General features: G+C 42.6%; 1 protein-coding gene across 1 annotated transcript in view; it reads left to right on the forward strand.

Annotated features, from left to right (window-relative positions):
- LOC105383744 (pre-mRNA-processing-splicing factor 8) overlaps window positions 1-20,778 on the forward strand; it is a 40,455-nt gene that overhangs the window by 1,400 nt on the left and 18,277 nt on the right. Inside the window, exons 3-19 of the mRNA XM_048622448.1 lie at window positions 72-960; window positions 1,391-1,641; window positions 2,517-2,679; window positions 3,035-3,252; window positions 3,735-3,961; window positions 4,278-4,422; window positions 4,958-5,139; window positions 5,500-5,706; window positions 6,138-6,313; window positions 7,123-7,237; window positions 7,576-7,768; window positions 10,755-10,942; window positions 11,258-11,496; window positions 11,874-12,020; window positions 12,396-12,546; window positions 13,112-13,319; window positions 15,565-15,770. Of these exons, the coding sequence (XP_048478405.1) occupies window positions 72-960; window positions 1,391-1,641; window positions 2,517-2,679; window positions 3,035-3,252; window positions 3,735-3,961; window positions 4,278-4,422; window positions 4,958-5,139; window positions 5,500-5,706; window positions 6,138-6,313; window positions 7,123-7,237; window positions 7,576-7,768; window positions 10,755-10,942; window positions 11,258-11,496; window positions 11,874-12,020; window positions 12,396-12,546; window positions 13,112-13,319; window positions 15,565-15,770 (3,905 nt within the window). The remainder of the gene's footprint in view (window positions 1-71; window positions 961-1,390; window positions 1,642-2,516; window positions 2,680-3,034; window positions 3,253-3,734; window positions 3,962-4,277; window positions 4,423-4,957; window positions 5,140-5,499; window positions 5,707-6,137; window positions 6,314-7,122; window positions 7,238-7,575; window positions 7,769-10,754; window positions 10,943-11,257; window positions 11,497-11,873; window positions 12,021-12,395; window positions 12,547-13,111; window positions 13,320-15,564; window positions 15,771-20,778) is intronic.

A 20,778-nucleotide genomic window follows, 5' to 3' on the forward strand; every position in this document is an offset into this window, starting at 1 on the left:
AGATCAGATTAGTGCAGAATGCCTGACTTAAAAGGAAAAAAAACCTTAAATATTTTCATATTTTTCTACAGCTGCAAAATGGCTGCAGCTCCAAAACAAGCGTTTCGCGGACAAGCGCAAGTTTGGCTTCGTGGACGCCCAGAAAGAGGATATGCCCCCCGAGCATATCCGCAAGATCATCCGCGACCATGGAGACATGACCAGCCGCAAGTACCGCCACGACAAGCGGGTCTACCTCGGGGCACTCAAATACATGCCACACGCTGTCATGAAACTGCTGGAGAACATGCCCATGCCCTGGGAACAGATCAGGGATGTCAAGGTCCTGTATCACATCACGGGAGCCATCACCTTTGTGAACGAAATCCCCTGGGTCATTGAGCCAGTTTACATCGCCCAGTGGGGCACCATGTGGATCATGATGAGGAGGGAGAAGCGAGACCGTCGCCACTTCAAGAGAATGAGGTTCCCACCATTTGATGATGAAGAACCTCCATTGGATTATGCAGACAACATCCTAGATGTGGAGCCGCTCGAGCCTATCCAAATTGAACTGGACCCTGATGAAGATGGTGCCGTTGCTTCGTGGTTCTATGACCACAAGCCTCTCATTGGCACCAAATATGTGAATGGCTCGACTTACAGGAAATGGAACCTGAGTCTACCTCAGATGGCTACCCTGTACCGTCTGGCAAACCAGCTGCTGACAGACTTGGTAGATGACAACTACTTCTACCTCTTTGACTCAAAGAGTTTCTTCACCGCCAAAGCCCTGAACATGGCTATACCCGGAGGGCCGAAGTTTGAGCCGTTGGTGAAGGACAACTCCGCTGGTGATGAGGACTGGAACGAGTTCAATGACATCAACAAAATCATCATCCGTCAGCCAATCAGAACTGAGTACAGGATTGCGTTCCCGTATCTCTACAACAACTTACCGCACTTCGTGCAGCTGTCTTGGTAAGTTCTATCAATTCTCCTGGTTTTATCCATATTTACTAGTTTTCCTGTACCTCCTGTTATTGGCAGGTAAAAAATGCTATTAGCATTAACCGCACCTTTTGATCATTTATATCCTTTGTGAAATAGAGTTAAATAAATAAATATTTAGATATTTCCTACCAAAAATGAAAGCCTATGTAAGTACCTATTTTATAGCAAATAAAAATAAGCATATTTTATAAATATCTGCAAAAATGTTTGTATCTTTTATAGCCTATATAGTTATAGTTATAGAAAAGGGGAGGGCAACCAGTGCCCATTCGCCACTGCGACCTAAAAGATCTATTGTGACTCCCCTTGCCGAGTCAAATCTCACTATCCAGGCCCAGGTCTTTTATAAACCTGATGATAACCTTTTATAGCCTAACATCTAATCCCAATACCTCAGGTACCACACACCAAACGTGATCTACATCAAGACCGAAGACCCTGACCTCCCAGCGTTCTACTTCGACCCGCTCATCAACCCGATATCCCATCGGCACTCGGTCAAGTCCTTGGACCCACTACCTGAGGAGGAAGACTTTGTGTTGCCGGATGAGGTTGCACCATTCCTGCAGGAAACTGCCCTGTACACTGACAACACAGCTAACGGGATTGCCTTGCTGTGGGCCCCTAGGCCATTCTGCATGAGATCAGGTGAGAACTGAGGAATGAACTATGAACATCACAATTGTCTAATGTCCAAAGATAATTAATTTGTATTGATTCGCACATGTGGAGGAATGGTTGGTTGTGGACCAATCCAATATGATAAGGGTTCCGATTCTATGGGATTAATTTGATGGCTAGCAAGTCTGGAAACATGAGTATGGCGCTCGACGCAATGATTTCAAAAGGAAGGATACGCCCTTCAGAACATTTTACTCAAACCTTCTTCATACAAGCAAAATAACTGCCATCTGTCATAATTTGTTGGAACTATGTCAGAGCCGAGCCGAGCCGAGCTAACTCCTGACGACGCAACCTTGTACGTGCGTTCATATTTTACCGTCGCCGGACAGTAGGTACATAATAATATGAGTGAGTTTTATGCGGACGTCCGTACAAGGTTACATCGTGCGGCCATTGTAGACTTTGGTAGTAAAATAATTATCGCTTTAAAATGTGTTTATTTATTAATTAAGGATGATACGATATTCAATATTCCCTTTTGACCTTCGTATCATAGTTTTTGTAGCCTTTCACAACAAAAATAGGCATATTTACACAAGAAACAAAGACTCATCTCTCCGTCACAGACAACTGTCGACTGAGGACCGTTGGCCCTAAAATGTCTATTTTAGGGCCAACGCGCGGGTGTCATTTTCTTGAGTGGTTTGGCCTGTCCTTACGCAGTAATATATAATGTCAATGGCTCGACGGCATTTCCTACATACGAAACTTAGAAATGCATAGACAAGTACATACCTAGTGACATTTTAATTGCCGCCATAAAATTCCGCAAGTTAAATATCTCTCAACTCGTCATAATACTAGCTAGCCAACCCTAAACCAGCTCCCTACTTCTCCAGGTCGCTGTCGTCGTGCGATCGACGTGCCGCTGGTGAAGACGTGGTACAAGGAGCACTGCCCGCCCGGCCAGCCCGTCAAAGTGAGGGTCTCCTACCAGAAGCTGCTGAAGTACTATGTGCTCAACTCGCTGAAACACCGCCCGCCTAAGCCGCAGAAGAAGAGGTGATTTTTTTCAGATTTTGTGATGTTGTCTATTCAAAGGTTGTCTGAGAGGAGAGTCTTCTAAGTTTGTAACAAACTAGATTGACAGACCACATTACAATTGGAAATCACAAGTGTAGTTTGATATTCAGACATCTGCACACCAACGGCATCAAATTAACTGCAATGCACATTTGGTTTGTAGTTCTATTCCAGTACTGTCAACTGCATTCAAATTACGTCTGAGCTGCTATGTGCAGTCTGGCTGTCTGTACTTATACATAGCATTTAGTTCTTTGTCTAACATAGTTGACTCATAATAAAATAACAGACTCACGCATCCAACACTCACTTTAACCAATCAAAATTCCCCCAGATACCTCTTCCGCTCGTTCAAGTCAACCAAGTTCTTCCAAACCACCACCCTGGACTGGGTGGAAGCCGGCCTGCAGGTGTGCCGCCAGGGCTACAACATGCTGAACCTGCTGATCCACCGCAAGAACCTCAACTACCTGCATCTCGACTACAACTTCAACTTGAAGCCGGTCAAGACGCTCACGACTAAGGAGAGGAAGAAGTCGCGGTTCGGGAATGGTAAGTAGGGTCTGGGTGAAGTGTGTGAATGTTCAGAATTTTATACTTGTTTGTATAGCGTGCATTGTTGCAATAGTCACCCATTTATATAACAGAGACACCATGAACCGAAAGAAGATATCCAAATTAATTTCCGTAATACAATAGCGCTAATAACAGTAGCTTAACTGGGTACAGCGACTATGAATTCCAGATTATTTTATAACTCCTAGCTATTGAATAGAACAAATAAATCTGGAAAAAACATTCTAGGAGTCATGTCCTAAGTATACATATCTCCTGATTAACATTGCACTGGACTATCCAGCACTACAAATAATATTCATGATCATCATCAGCCTATAACAGTCCACTGCTGGACGTAGGTCTCTCCCAAAGGACGTCACTGGATGCGACCTTTCGCAGCCACGAATAATCACCCACTCTCATACACAAACTCATCCATTAATCAACCAATCTAACCCTTCCTTCCATCCCCACAGCGTTCCACCTCTGCCGCGAGATCCTCCGCCTCACCAAGCTCATCGTGGACTCACACGTACAATACCGCCTCAACAACGTGGACTCGTTCCAGCTGGCCGACGGACTGCAGTACATCTTCGCGCACGTCGGGCAGCTGACCGGCATGTACAGATACAAGTACAAGCTCATGCGGCAGATTCGGATGTGCAAGGATCTGAAGCATCTGATTTACTACCGGTTTAATACTGTGAGTTTTGGTTTTGTTTATATTGGGTTTAGATAAAACGGTTTCCTCAAGTCTACAATAAGCTGACGTTGTACTCCCCTATCTGGATGCATCCAGACAGAGGATTGATATGATAATATTTTGAATCTAGTGAAATACATAAGTACCAATAGGATCCATGGATGCTATGTATTATGTGTGCATTACATGATGTATAAAATCGGTCTTACTATGAAAAGGTGAGGAAACCTACATGAACCATCTCTTGAATGGAATCTTTCTCACAAACAAGGTGTAAACTGCCAGGATTACTATTTATAATCATGTTTCTCCTCAGGGTCCGGTGTCGAAGGGGCCGGGGTGCGGCATCTGGGCGCCGGGCTGGCGCGTGTGGCTGTTCTTCATGCGAGGCATCACGCCGCTGCTGGAGCGCTGGCTCGGGAACCTGCTGTCCAGGCAGTTCGAGGGACGACACTCTAAGGGTGAGTTGCATAGTCAAGTTAGGGCGGGTTTACCTTCGTTGCAATAAGTCGCATTTTAGCCAACCAGGCAGGGTAACACGGGTATCGACGTCGATAAAGTCGTTTAATGCGCGTTCAACCAAACACAGCGCCGTTTTTATGGCGGATCGCGACATAGTGCCGTTTATCTATGTCGATAACGAACCCGTGTAGCGGCAGCTGGCCGGTATAACATAAGGGACATACAAAATTCACCAATCACTTCAAACTACTAGAAAACTATTAAGTTGCCTTTTTTTAGGAAGATGGTTTTAGAGTCAGAGACCTTTGACTGATCGAGACGCCTCATCAGAATCATGTGTACAAGTACAGTATACAGCTTATGTTTATCACATTTTTACTATTCCTCAAGAAAGAGAGGAGATACGTAAAGTCGTAAAGGATACGTAAAACGGTGTCGAAGCACCACTTTGATTTAACTAGCCGTTTCATTAACTCACTTTTGCCCCAAATAATCATTATTACCCCTCCACTAACCCCCAATCTCCCCACCCAGGTGTCGCCAAGACCGTGACCAAGCAGCGCGTGGAGTCCCACTTCGACCTCGAGCTGCGCGCGTCCGTGATGCACGACATCGTGGACATGATGCCCGAGGGGATCAAGCAGAACAAGGCCAGGACTATACTGCAGCATCTGAGTGAAGCTTGGAGGTGCTGGAAGGCTAATATACCGTGGAAGGTTGGTGGAGTGTGTTTTGTTTTTAGTGTAGCGGTGGCAAGCACTAGAGATGGTCTCAAGTTTGTCACCGTGATGAGACAATTAGCCAGTCGGATTAGCATCAGTGGCTGACAGGCCAAGGTGCGCCGGAAGTATGTAAAGTAGAATACGTCACTCGGGGAGTCTCTTTTCGTAAACTCCAGTGTGTTTATTATATGCGGTGTGTCACTGCTCAACAAACATGTCGATATTTTTTTCGGACATCCTATAATACCTACAGCTACAGCATTCATAAATCTTTGCACCCTTTCTGTACTGTTAAGTCTAAGAATCAGATTGTCATGTTCTACTTTCATTCACTACCTATCCTCTCTCTCCCAGGTCCCCGGGCTTCCCACGCCGATAGAGAACATGATCCTCCGCTACGTCAAAATGAAGGCGGACTGGTGGACCAACACGGCGCACTACAACCGCGAGCGCATCCGCCGCGGCGCCACCGTCGACAAGACCGTGTGCAAGAAGAACCTCGGCCGGCTGACGAGACTGTACCTGAAGGCTGAGCAGGAGCGCCAGCATAATTACTTGAAGGTTTGTGGGCGTCTTTTTATTATTAATTTATTATTGAAATCTTGATTGCACATAAATAAATAAGGAAAGAAGTTTTAACGTTGATTTCGTGTTCGGTTTTGCCATTCGAGATGACGCATTCTTGTGAATACTCTGTACCGTGATAAGAAATCAACTGGTCTCGGCTGGGACGACCTGGAAGCTGCCGCGCAGGATCGGGAGAAGTGGAAATCCTTTCTTCGAGCCCTATGTCCCTGATGATGGATAAGAGGATTTCATCATCATCAACATCATCACAATAGTCCGCTACCGTCGAACCCTTATACAACATTCCCATACTGTTCAAAATTTTCCAAAGCTAATCAATAAAAAAATATCAACTGTAAATGTAACTGTAGATAGCTGTAATTTCAAACACATCTAAAGACCCCTCCCTTCTCCCCTTTCCCCAGGACGGTCCATACATCTCTCCCGAGGAGGCCGTAGCTATCTACACGACCACGGTGCACTGGCTGGAGTCGCGGCGGTTCGCGCCCATCCCGTTCCCGCCGCTGTCGTACAAGCACGACACCAAGCTGCTCATCCTCGCCTTGGAGCGGCTCAAGGAGGCCTATAGCGTCAAGTCTAGGTGAGGGAGAATGTTATGTTTCTATATCTTTTGGCCGCTCTGTACATCTCTACTGAGGAAGCCGTGGTGATCTATACTGTATTCAATCTTATTTGGCACAAAAGGTAAACAATCTTTGTGTGTCTTTTAATCAAAATAATATTAAACAAATAAACTTCAGGTCTGCAGCCAAAATAAATGGTTTAATTACGAAATCAATAATTTTTGCTTGTAAGTATTTTTCATTTTATAACTTAGTTTTTACATTTATTCAAATAAAAAGACACACTAAGATTGCTCAACATTTGTGCCAAGTAAGAATAAATGCATTATACACGACCACCGTGCACTGGCTGGAGTCGCGTCGGTTCGCGCCCATCCCGTTCCCGCCGCTGTCGTACAAACACGACACCAAGCTGCTCATTCTTGCATTGGAGCGGCTCAAGGAGGCCTATAGTGTGAAATTTAGGTGAGCGAGGTGTTTAAATGTGCGTGTGCTAACACACATTTTAACAACGCCTAAGGCCCTGGGCCGGTCTGCAAGATTGATCTGCCGAAGAAAGTTTAATTAGTCTATAAAACTTTCTTCCAATAGAACAACTCTAGTTTTTATAACAAATCCAAGAATATATGGTAGCGATGCGATCTCTTATGTGTTTAATGTATAACTGCATGTAGCCAAATCTGCTGTAATTGATGATTCGAAGAAGCAGACTTGACAAACATCAACAAGAAGATACAATCTATCAAAAAGTTTATCAGTCGCCTAGAACATAAGACAATTATGCTTTATCTTTTTAGTAAAATAAGTTGGTTTTATTTGATCCCAGATTAAACCAGAGCCAGAGAGAGGAGCTGGGTCTGATCGAGCAGGCGTACGACAACCCGCACGAGGCGCTGTCCAGGATCAAGCGACATCTGCTCACGCAGAGGACCTTCAGAGAGGTGAGGAGCTTGTCAATGACTATAATGATTATGTAGTGGTTAATGTTTTGTTGCGTGATAGTTTCAGTCTTTCTAGGTTATATTTTTTTTATAATTATTGAGTGAATGATGATGTCCTCTCTCGCAGTCGATTAAGTCGTTTTTTCTTGTAACCATACATGGCATTGTAATTGCTACTTTGAAAACGAGAGTACTCAGTAGTCCTGTAAAAGAGAATGTAGGAAAATAAAGTAGAAAATTTATCTAGAACGCGCGCAGATCGAGAAAATGTGTATAAAAATAGCGTCGCACCATAAGTGCACCAACCGCAAACTCCACTAACCTTCCCCACTTCGCAGGTCGGCATCGAATTCATGGACCTCTACTCCCACCTGGTCCCGGTGTACGACGTGGAGCCTCTAGAGAAGATCACGGACGCGTACCTGGACCAGTACCTGTGGTACGAGGCGGACAAGCGGCGCCTGCTGCCGCCGTGGGTGAAGCCGGCCGACACCGAGCCGCCGCCGCTGCTCGTCTACAAGTGGTGCCAGGGTATGTACCGAGAGTGCTGTAAGAGAGCCAACAGACGCTATACAGCTGCAGCAAGCCGTGTGTCACAAGAACATATACGCGATGCGAAGCATATGAGGAAGGGGTGTCCCACGCGAACATATACTTATGCGAAGCATATGAGGAAGGGGTGTCCCACGCTCTATATACTTATGCGAAGCATATGAGGAAGGGGTGTCCCACGCGAACATATACTTATGCGAAGCATATGAGGAAGGGGTGTCCCACGCGAACATATACTTATGCGAAGCATATGAGGAAGGGGTGTCCCACGCGAACATATACTTATGCGAAGCATATGAGGAAGGGGTGTCCCACGCTCTATATACTTATGCGAAGCATATGAGGAAGGGGTTTCCCACGCGAACATATACTTATGCGAAGCATATGAGGAAGGGGTGTCCCACGCGAACATATACTTATGCGAAGCATATGAGGAAGGGGTGTCCCACGCGAACATATACTTATGCGAAGCATATGAGGAAGGGGTGTCCCACGCGAACATATACTTATGCGAAGCATATGAGGAAGGGGTGTCCCACGCGAACATATACTTATGCGAAGCATATGAGGAAGGGGTGTCCCACGCTCTATATACTTATGCGAAGCATATGAGGAAGGGGTGTCCCACGCTCTATATACTTATGCGAAGCATATGAGGAAGGGGTTTCCCACGCGAACATATACTTATGCGAAGCATATGAGGAAGGGGTGTCCCACGCTCTATATACTTATGCGAAGCATATGAGGAAGGGGTGTCCCACGCGAACATATACTTATGCGAAGCATATGAGGAAGGGGTGTCCCACGCGAACATATACTTATGCGAAGCATATGAGGAAGGGGTGTCCCACGCGAACATATACTTATGCGAAGCATATGAGGAAGGGGTGTCCCACGCTCTATATACTTATGCGAAGCATATGAGGAAGGGGTGTCCCACGCGAACATATACTTATGCGAAGCATATGAGGAAGGGGTGTCCCACGCGAACATATACTTATGCGAAGCATATGAGGAAGGGGTGTCCCACGCGAACATATACTTATGCGAAGCATATGAGGAAGGGGTGTCCCACGCGAACATATACTTATGCGAAGCATATGAGGAAGGGGTGTCCCACGCGAACATATACTTATGCGAAGCATATGAGGAAGGGGTGTCCCAAGCGAACATATACTTATGCGAAGCATATGAGGAAGGGGTGTCCCACGCGAACATATACTTATGCGAAGCATATGAGGAAGGGGTGTCCCACGCGAACATATACTTATGCGAAGCATATGAGGAAGGGGTGTCCCACGCTCTATATACTTATGCGAAGCATATGAGGAAGGGGTTTCCCACGCGAACATATACTTATGCGAAGCATATGAGGAAGGGGTGTCCCACGCGAACATATACTTATGCGAAGCATATGAGGAAGGGGTGTCCCACGCGAACATATACTTATGCGAAGCATATGAGAAAGGGGTGTCCCACGCGAACATATACTTATGCGAAGCATATGAGGAAGGGGTGTCCCACGCGAACATATACTTATGCGAAGCATATGAGGAAGGGGTGTCCCACGCTCTATATACTTATGCGAAGCATATGAGGAAGGGGTGTCCCACGCTCTATATACTTATGCGAAGCATATGAGGAAGGGGTGTCCCACGCTCTATATACTTATGCGAAGCATATGAGGAAGGGGTGTCCCACGCTCTATATACTTATGCGAAGCATATGAGGAAGGGGTGTCCCACGCTCTATATACTTATGCGAAGCATATGAGCAAGGGGTGTCCCACGCTCTATATACTTATGCGAAGCATATGAGGAAGGGGTGTCCCACGCTCTATATACTTATGCGAAGCATATGAGCAAGGGGTGTCCCACGCGAACATATACTTATGCGAAGCATATGAGGAAGGGGTGTCCCACGCTCTATATACTTATGCGAAGCATATGAGGAAGGGGTGTCCCACGCTCTATACACATATTATTATGTGACATATATTATCTTTACCTGCGGCACGAGGTTGTCTAGTGGTGTCAGGGTATGTACGGTATGGGGGTACATAGAGCTGGGAACATGTGTGACGTCACGCGCTCTCGACTAGAAAATCTGCGAGTGGGATGGAGACGTGTTTGCGATGTGAAGACGCATACCACTTTTGTATTCTAAGCGGTATGCGTCTTCACATCGCAAAAACGTCGATAGGTACAAGTCGATCGGACATCTCTAAAACTGTCAAACTCAAAACGTCCCACATGTCTTTCCCCGCGAAATAGAGTATAGTGGATCTAGTGGATGCACCCAGTAAATGATGAAGTACAAAGACTCTTTACAAATAGTCTCATGATTGTATGCCTTGTATATCTTAATTTGTATGTAATTTACAACTTTAGCTGTTTTTTACACGAATACGAAGACGTCGGAAGAATAACAGAAGAAACAATGCGACCGCCCATAGTGTGTGTTGTGGCAAAGGAGATTTGTGTGGTCGTGCCATCCCCTTGTTACTACCTCACTTTGGTTGGTCGCGATAAACAACAGGAGAAGAAGAATATCTATACATTTCCTAGTGTTGTGTATATTTTCAGCCATTGTTGTAAAGAAGAGAAGACTATCACTATGATTTTCTCTGCTGCATTTTATTTAAATTTCCATTGTTTCAATAGTTGGTAGGTACTGTTGCGATATATAGTCGAATATTATATCTAAACACCGTCAATCATACTGCACTTTTTACCTTTTTCTTTGTCAAATTTAGAACAATACTCCATTGCTCACGTGGAACCACGGTCATATATTAGTTTTGTACTATTTCCCACTTATTTTTTATTGTTACCTATTCAAAACTATTTTCTATCTCCCTTCCTAACCTCAAACCCTCAACCGCAGGCATCAACAACTTACAATTGTTAAATACTTTACATTATTTTTCTATTTCACTTCCTAACCTCTAAATCCTCAACTCCAGGCATCAACAACTTACAAGACGTGTGGGAGGCGGGTGAGGGCGAGTGCAACGTGCTGCTAGAGTCGAGGTTCGAGAAACTCTATGAAAAGATCGACCTGACGCTGCTCAACCGACTGCTCAGGCTGATCGTGGACCACAATATTGCTGACTACATGACCGCTAAGAACAACGTCGTGATTAATTATAAGGTGAGGTTTGAGGGTTGTGATGTTTTGTTATCATTTATAATTAGGACCGTTTTAGTAAAAAGTCTTTTTTACATAATATTAATAATAGCCAACAATAATTTTTAGTAGTAAATAGTTTTTGTAGGCACTTTAAATACCCCATATTTATAGAATTTAGTAACTTATGTTTCCCGCCTTTTGTGAGTTTAATGAATATGTCGCCTTTTTACGCCTGGCTATTACTAGACACTACGGGCAAAATGTGTGTACCCAACAAACCAAAGCTTTGATGAACTCTGGATAAACGGTTTGTAACCAAATTTTCCATCCACCCAGGACATGAACCACACGAACTCCTACGGCATCATCCGAGGCCTGCAATTCGCCTCCTTCATAGTCCAATACTACGGGCTAGTTTTAGACCTGCTAGTCCTAGGTCTACAACGAGCCAGCGAGATGGCGGGCCCGCCGCAGCTGCCCAATGACTTCCTGTCGTACCAGGACAGGCAGACGGAGACTGCTCATCCGATTAGACTGTACTGTCGGTACGGGGATAGGATTCATATCTTCTTCAGGTGAGTTGATGGTGACTAGTATTTTCGTTCAAGGGATTCCAAAGTATACAGTGTGTAGTGGAGTTTACTGAAAATCACACTATGTTCAGTTTATTTACTCTATAGGTCGCCCACTAATTTACCTTTTAAACTGCAAGGATGTCACGTAGTACCTAGCTGGACAAACTAAATGGCAATGATATGGGATCATTATTATAATCTAAAACGATTTAATTAAAATCTCCTCACAAAAGGCTGCCAGTTTCATTTCCGTTCGTAAAGGGATTGGAAACAAAAATGTTCTTGAGGCGTGATTTTGAAACATCCTTATTTTGAAACGAGTGTCAGATCTCATGCAAAATATCTTTATTTATGAATGCTATCATCTCTATTCTCAGGTTCTCAGCGGAAGAAGCCCGCGACCTGATCCAGCGCTACCTGACGGAGCATCCTGACCCGAACAACGAGAATATCGTCGGCTACAACAACAAGAAGTGCTGGCCGCGGGATGCGCGCATGCGCCTCATGAAGCACGACGTTAACTTGTAAGTTGTTTATTTATGTTTATAATTTTTCACTGCACTGACATATAGGTAAATATGGATTCATAAAACGCAGATCGTTACACACACACAGAGGCACGCTCGGATGCCTCGCTATTTTCGATTCTCCTAAGGGGCCGTCCATTAATCACGTGAGGTCGATTTTCTCATTTTTTGACAGCTTACAATACACGATTGGACGCCGCATCGTACTATGTTCAACCTAACTGGAAGAAAGTAAAATGCTAGCCGCTGAAAATTGTTTTATAATCACGAAACAATTGTCATCATATCTATAACATCCTATTGTTTATAGTCCCGCCTTTTGTGTTTACATCAAGAAACAAAATGTATTCTAAATTCCATTTCGTCCTTCAGGGGTCGCGCAGTATTCTGGGACATCAAGAACCGGCTGCCGCGCTCGGTGACCACCATCCAGTGGGAGAGCAGCTTCGTGTCCGCCTACTCGAAGGACAACCCCAACCTGCTGTTCAACATGGCCGGCTTCGAGTGTAGGATACTGCCCAAAGTGAGTACCATATCATTTATTGCCCGTTATTGCACTATCCAATGAAGTTAGTTATTGAAGTATACAATGAGGTAATGACTGTTATGAGGTAGTAAGAGGCAATTTAGGGGATAGACAAAGCTTCCATTCGGGATAGCCAGTTGCAAGTACACCACAGAATAGAAGCCTTATTCAACTATAGAAACTCTTGCTACAATATTTCTTTGTCGGATCTTGTGGCTAGTAAGCGGGTTATGAATATCTTCCCATATGTTAGTATAGAACCGTAGCACAGCCCTAGCTAGGGTATAGGGACTCTAAACAATGATAAGTACATTATAGCTATTAAATTATCATTGTTTGGAAAATCCGGGACTGTTATTAGTTGCAGGAGGATCTAGTGGTAGAAAAGTAGGTGCACATTATGAAATAAATAGTTTTATAAAGTCGTCGAAATAATAGGCCCGCTTTGACAGCTACACAAAATTGCAACATACGGGCCTATTATATTTCGACGATTTTAATACTTATCACAGTACTATAAATGATATCCAACCCCTAACCTTCAATTTCCTCTCACCCTCAGTGCCGAAGCCAGCACTCCGAGCTCTCCCACCGCGACGGCGTCTGGAACCTGCAGAACGAAGTGAGCAAGGAGCGGACCGCCCAGTGCTACCTGCGAGTCGACGACGAGTCACTCGCGCGCTTCCACAACCGCGTGCGCCAGATACTGATGGCGTCCGGCTCCACCACCTTCACCAAGATCGTCAACAAGTGGAACACGGCGCTCATTGGTGAGTGCTTTGTGTTGCCGAGCTGTGATTGGTCGCTTTCGGTGTGTGTTAAATGCGTCCGGTCAAAAAGCGCCAACTGTCCCGAACACGCTTAATTCCACGCTACTGTTTACCACTTACTTCGCGATGTATTGCATTCGTCCAATTATTATAAAGGCCCAACCGTCAAAGGCGCTCTAATAAGCGCGCGTTGCATATATAACTCTTGGAAATAGCGTGCGAAGTATAGTATAGATAGAAGAACAATCATTGAATGCGACCGATCTAAAAGCGCAAACAGTCAAACGCGCTATAATGTCGCGCTACGGTGGAATACTGGCATCGTAAGGGCCGACCGTCAAACACGCTTTATTAAAAGGACGCTTGTTTTAATAAAAAAGCAAATCGTCCAAATAGGGTGTGAAGGCTAGTATATAGTATACAAGAACAGTTTAAGAAGGAAGTGAGCTTGGACCGCCCAGTGCTACCTGCGAGTCGACGACGAGTCACTCGCGCGCTTCCACAACCGCGTGCGCCAGATACTGATGGCGTCCGGCTCCACCACCTTCACCAAGATCGTCAACAAGTGGAACACGGCGCTCATTGGTTAGTGCTTTGTGTTGCCAAGCTGTGATTGGTCGCTGCCTTCTGCATGCATTGAAAGTGTCTAATTATAAAGCCTCAACCGTCAAACGCGTTCTAATACATGCTACGGTTGCCTGCATGCGTCCAATGGACAACATTTCAAAAAACTAAAGCTACTATAAATCGAAAACCATTTCGAGATTTAGCTCTAAAGGCCTCAAAAAAAATATTTTTGTATTTTTTGGATGTATCATTTTTGAGAAAATCATAAAATAGTAAAAAAGTGCTGATGACGTCATGCATCAGGTGCGATGCATTTTGATGATCAAAGCCTATAGATTTAAAAACAAAGTAACTGTCACTTTCATTTTTGATTGACGTTGACGTTTTATCGTGACGTTGTTGTTTATTTGGGTCATTTTCATTAATTCTGTTCTGACACTTTCTGACTATTTTTTTTATTTATTATTAAGAGATGACATCTATATAATATGTTCCAGAGCATGCCACCGCCTACACAGCTGAAAAAATGCTTCTGCTTATTTTTTTACATGATAAGTACCTACTTTCCATCATCAGAAATATCAAGGTCATTTGAAAATGACCCATTTGTTGGTTGGCATGTAAACAAAGTTTAAATGTCACTTGTCAGTGTCATTTATGTTTTTTTTCGAGACTCAGGCTATAGACAAAAATAAAAATTGAGCCTAATATGTGACGTCACTTCCGGTTTTAAAATAATTAACTTTAAAGTTAAAAATAACATGCACAAATGTATGTATATACAAAATAAAAAAATACGGGTCCACTAATTTTCTATAAACTTTCCGAATAACTAATAAAAATATAGGGTAAAGAAAATGAAATGTTGTCCATTATAAAGCGCCAACCGTGAAACGCGCTCTAATAAACGCGCGTTTCATATTCAACTCTTAGAAATAGGGTGCGAAGTATAGTATAGATGGAAGAACAATCATTGAATGCGACCGATCTAAAAGCGCAAACAGTCAAACGCGCTATAATGTTTCTCTACGGTTGAATACTGGCATCGTAAGGCCCAACCGTCAAACACGCTTTGTTAGTATGCGTGTTGTATATATTATGCAAATCGCCCAAATAGGATGCGAAGGTTAGTATATAGTATAGAAGAACAGTTTAAGAAGGAAGCGAGCTTGGAGCGCACGGCGCAGTGCTGCCTGCGAGTCGACGACGAGTCACTCGCGCGCTTCCACAACCGCGTGCGCCAGATACTGATGGCGTCCGGCTCCACCACCTTCACCAAGATCGTCAACAAGTGGAACACGGCGCTCATTGGTTAGTGCTTTGTGTTGCCAAGCTGTGATTGGTCGCTGCGCTCGGTGTGTGTTAAATGCGTGCAATCCAAAAGCGCAAATAGTCAAACGCGCTATAATGTCGCGCTACGGTTGTCCACTGGCGTTGGGATGTATTGCATGCGTCCAATCAAAAAGCGCCAACCTTCAAACGCGCACTATGTTTATATTGGACGCATGCATGGTCCGGATGCTTAGGATTTGCAACTCGTTAAATAGCGTTTACAGGTGGTCACGACGTATGGGTGACTATTATTATTAACACACATCTTCCTCCCGACTTTCAGAGAGGCTACCTACTCATAATATTTCCGTTGTAAAACATAACTAACTGTAACCCTCATCCCCAGGCCTGATGACATACTTCCGCGAAGCCGTCGTCAACACACAAGAGCTACTAGACTTGCTGGTCAAGTGCGAGAACAAGATCCAGACGCGCATCAAGATCGGGCTCAACTCGAAGATGCCTTCGCGTTTCCCTCCCGTCGTGTTCTACACGCCTAAGGAGCTGGGGGGATTGGGGATGCTGTCTATGGGCCACGTGCTTATACCTCAGGTATGTTATTGTCCATTATTTTAGGCTTTGTCAAACAGGACGTGTTACTAGCGCCTGGCGCTCTGATTGACGGTATTTTACCATAGTTGTACACATCTTAGCGTCATAGCGCGGCGTCAAGTCTTGACCAAAGCCGTTAGACTATTTAGCACCTTGGGGAAAACGAAAGGAGTCTACTCGAGTGACGAGTTTTATGAATTAATACTCCTAAAATGAATATGACTTGTTCAGAAACTTGGTCTATGTTTGTGGTTTTGACATGATGAATCGCGTAGGGGTCCTGAAACCAGAGAAATGCTGTGCTCTGGCGGCCGCGCGGCACTGGATGAACAGCGTCGTGCCGCGCGGTCGGATAATACGCTATCTGATCAAAACACTACATAAACCACTCCTTTCTTATATGCAAACCAATGTTCAATGATTTCACTGGAAGTACAGTTCTCCCATATTAATAATGCGCATGCAAATCTTCGCAAACTGTCGTATTCCCGGAAACACCCGAATCAGTGCCCTAAACAAAGCACTTGCATTTTGATCCTTGTTCGAAAGAAATAGTAGTCAATATCATGTGACATTTAATCGAAAACAATTTGGGCGGTCGGTGGCTGTCACCGATCAGTCAAGGGTCTCAAGGTCAAGATCAATATTACTTTTGTGGAATTATAAAGAGCTGCAATTACACATCGTTCTTGTTATTTTTTTCAAATGTGAATTTAATGTCAACTTTAATTATTTTTGACGATGCCATGATTGATTTGATGCCATTATGAGGCACATTTAAGAATAAAATATGCGACACATTGATAGACTTCACTTTGCCAATAAAGCCACACCCAAAAGACCAAGTTTGTAATTGTAATATTATTGTGAATGATCAGCGCTGTAAATACTTTTGAACTGAGATTTTAATGTAAACATTTTTATTAATGTGAAATAATCAGTGCTGTAAATACTTTTGAACTGAGATTTCAATTTTTTTATATAAACCTGTGTTTGAAATCCATTTCTCCTTATAATATAAACCTTGTGTTATTCAAACCTTCTTTCATCCATCTTTACATCAGCTTCAGTAAGACACTTGAAAAGTACCTACTGTAACATTTTCGAAGTAAATTTTAATATTATGGAATATTATGAATTATCGAATCAAATTTCATTACTGATAAATCAATTATCTCTTTTAGCACCAATTACATAATTCTACTAAAATATCATGAAGAAAATGCACTTAACCACTCTAAATACATAATAGTTTTCTAACGCTCGGGAATATGACCGTTGCCGAACAATGACGAAGATTTCTATGTGCATTATCAATTTTGGGGAACTGTATATGTCTTCAGAATAACTACAAGCCATAAAGAGCTTCCATATAAATATGCTCTACAAACCATGATAAGCCTCCTAAATCGCACAGCATCTCTTTCTATACCAGCGATGCACAGACCGCGGCCCGCGGGCCGCATGCGGCCCGCCGGTCGGATACTGGTGGCCCGCCGACAGCAAAAATAATACTCTTGTACATTCAAAAAATATTTAATTCTAAAAAAATCTTCGGTCATAAAAAAATATGTTTGAAAAGTACTCAATCACACGCAATTCAAACAATTCCTTGATGACATCGAACGCGAATGTAGAGATTTATTGTATTACCTGTACAGAAATAAGGTGGCTAAAGTCGTGGATTGACACTGGAACAATTTCTTAATTTCGCCATTCAAAACGACCGAATGGCGTATTGTTTAGTGTCCCTGACTACTGAGCCGAAGGTCCCGGGTTCGATTTCCGGCTGGGGCAGATATTTGTTTAAACACAGATATTTGTTCTCGGGTCTAGGATGTGCCAGTAAAATGGCAATAGGCCCCCCTATAACATTGGGACTAACATAACACTGGCGAAAAGTGGGTGCAGCAATTCACCTCTGCCTACCCCGCAAGGGAGTACATTAGTACAAGGTGTGAGTGTTTGTTTTGTTGTTTTGTTTGTTGACATTTAAAACGACCAAAATTTACGCAACTAATTCAACAAAAGAAAATTGCTGAACTTTTACCGCTGCATTGGTAAAAATGGGTACACTACATAATTCCGAATTACTTTTTTACGAATATGAAAATAACGATTTTTAAAATTTCGAATTTCATAGTTCCGAATAATTCACAATCCCGAATTTTAAGTTTCCGAATAACGAAAATCACGAATAGTTTATAAACGAAATTTCAAACAACACATTTATTAAAATGACGAAAGTCATTTTCCGAATATTATTATTTCGATGTTTCAAAAGTACGTTTTTTTATTATATCGAATTGTTAAAATTACGAATCCCGAAGTTTTAATATTCCGAAAATACAAATTCCCGAATGTTTCTTAGTTAACAAGAAATGGTTATATGAATAATGCGTATAAAAACAATATTTTTTAAGCTATATTATGTGAAACGGTCCGCTTTGTTTTTCGATATCTATGTGCACCTAACACGCTCCTTCTCGCTTTGCTCGTCGTCGCACCTATCTTTAGGTTTAGTTCCTAAGGTTTTTAAGTTTAAACACCATAAAAATCCTAGCAATTGTTTAGCTCTAAATTTGAAACGCTCCGCTCCGCTTCGCTGCGCTCCGCTTTGTTTTTCGATATCTATGTGCACCTAACACGCTCCTCCTCGCTTTGCTCGTCGTCGCACCTATCTTTAGGTTTAGGTCCTAAGGTTTTTAAGTTTAAACACCATAAAAATCCTAGCAATTGTTTTGCTCTATATTTGAAACGCTCCGCTCCGCTTCGCTGCGCTCCGCTTTGTTTTTCGATATCTATGTGCACCTAACACGCTCCTCCTCGCTTTGCTCGTCGTCGCACCTATCTTTAGGTTTAGGTCCTAAGGTTTTTAAGTTTAAACACCATAAAAATCCTAGCAATTGTTTTGCTCTATATTTGAAACGCTCCGCTCCGCTTCGCTGCGCTCCGCTTTGTTTTTTGATATCTATGTGCACCTAACACGCTCCTCCTCGCTTTGCTCGTCGTCGCACCTATCTTTAGGTTTAGGTCCTAAGGTTTTTAAGTTTAAACACCATAAAAATCCTAGCAATTGTTTTGCTCTATATTTGAAACGCTCCGCTCCGCTTCGCTGCGCTCCGCTTTGTTTTTCGATATCTATGTGCACCTAACACGCTCCTCCTCGCTTTGCTCGTCGTCGCACCTATCTTTTGGTTTTGGTTCTAAAGTTTTAAAGACGTTTATGTTTTTTTGTCAAAATCACGAATTATCATATTTCCGATCGGGATTTGACTTTTTCGTGATTATAATAAATCGGTATTTTATTTTGGGTAGCAATAAAACGAGTGACTGTAAATTACAGTTCTAAGTTTCAAAATTAATTAATTTGGGTTATAGAATTACTAAGTGAGCGACTGACTGCGAGTGACGAGAAATCAACAGAACAGCAACTTACAAACATTAATTTGAGTTACTTAAAATACAAAATGAGCAGCTTCATAATATTTGAGCGACCTAATATTTGTTTGAGTGTCAACGTTACGTCCTGCATTTTTTTCAATATTTGGCAAATGTATTTTTTATACTGAGCGGCATTTTATCTTAAATGAAGTGTTTCGAATACAAAAACCACTTTGAAAAATACACTAATGAGCAGAGTATAATTAGCTCACATTTAAAAAATAAAAATAATATGAAAAAACTATTTGAAGAAACTCTATTCTATTAGTTGAGAAATTTTATTATTGAAATATAAGGGTAATTAAATAAAACAATGAACTCCGTAAAAATAAAGTAATATTTCAATCAAATATAGGATTTATTTCAATCAAATTAACAAAAAATAAAATAAGACGCTTCAGCCAACTAAAAAAAAACTTGTTATTAATACCTACTAAGAACCATTGATAGGTATGAGGAGCCTTACTACTCATCGTCACTGGTAAATAAGTGCGGGCTTGCACTTAGTGGGCCGGCCTCGTTTTCTTTTTTGTCCAATGGGTATCATTTTTGCTTCCAGTGGTGGTGTTGTTAGTTTGAGCCGAATTGCTAGCCCCAAAACGTGTTTGCATATATATCTATTGAAAAATTCGGGACAGTCGCACGATCCTTTTTGCCAGTCCAAATTTGGCAATGTGGTTTTCTGGAATGCAACTGACTGCTTTTTATACTCGTCAAAAGTCTGCCAACTATCATTGTAGTTTAAATCAGCAGCATTTTCGTTGCAAATCAAATATACTTTTTTGGTAGGATCCGATGCTACTATCTTTATATTTATGCTTTTCTTCGCCCAGACGTAAGCTTCCGTCCATTGTCGAAGCTCAATAGTAGGTGCCTCAGGTAACGAAGAGTTTTCTATTGACCACTGGGCTACCATATCGGTAGCAACAGACAGAAATCGCGACAGAGGAAATCGTTCTCGCAATGTATTATGGTCTTTTATGTTTCTATTAAATGACTCGAGGGCATTATTTGTCGATGGCGACATAGGTGCTGCACCTAAGAACCAATTGCGATTCTTTCTGAACCATTCCTCTTCCATGTACTTTACAAAGGTGGTTTGTGTTTTCCATTTCTCAAGGAACGCTTGCGAAGCGGCATTAAACACTTCGAGTGAAGCTGCGTTATGCAAAGCATCTACATCCCTCAAAACGCTTTTTTGTTCCTTTTTTGGCACAATTTTTTCTACTTTCTTTTGTATATTTATTTTAGCATGTGCCCAGCACATACGAATAGTCGGTTCTTCACCAAAAACATCTGAAAATGCGTTTTTTATACTTTGAGCTGCGTCGCAGATCAAAACTCTGGGTTTCATTGTGTAATCGTATAATTGCATAACTTTGTCCTTTATTCCTTGGAACATTGTCTGAAAATCTTCTTGGCGCTCATTTGTAGCTACTCCCAAGCAAATAGGATGAAACTTGCGATTTATATCCGTAGTTCCAACAATCATCACCGGAAATCCCTGCCATATCAGTTTGTAAGTGGCATCAGTGTGTATGAGTTCCGTGAATAAAATTGTTTT

The sequence above is a fragment of the Plutella xylostella genome, chromosome 8 (assembly GCF_932276165.1).
Source record: "Plutella xylostella chromosome 8, ilPluXylo3.1, whole genome shotgun sequence".
In the NCBI taxonomy this organism is placed as follows: Eukaryota; Metazoa; Arthropoda; class Insecta; order Lepidoptera; family Plutellidae; genus Plutella; species Plutella xylostella.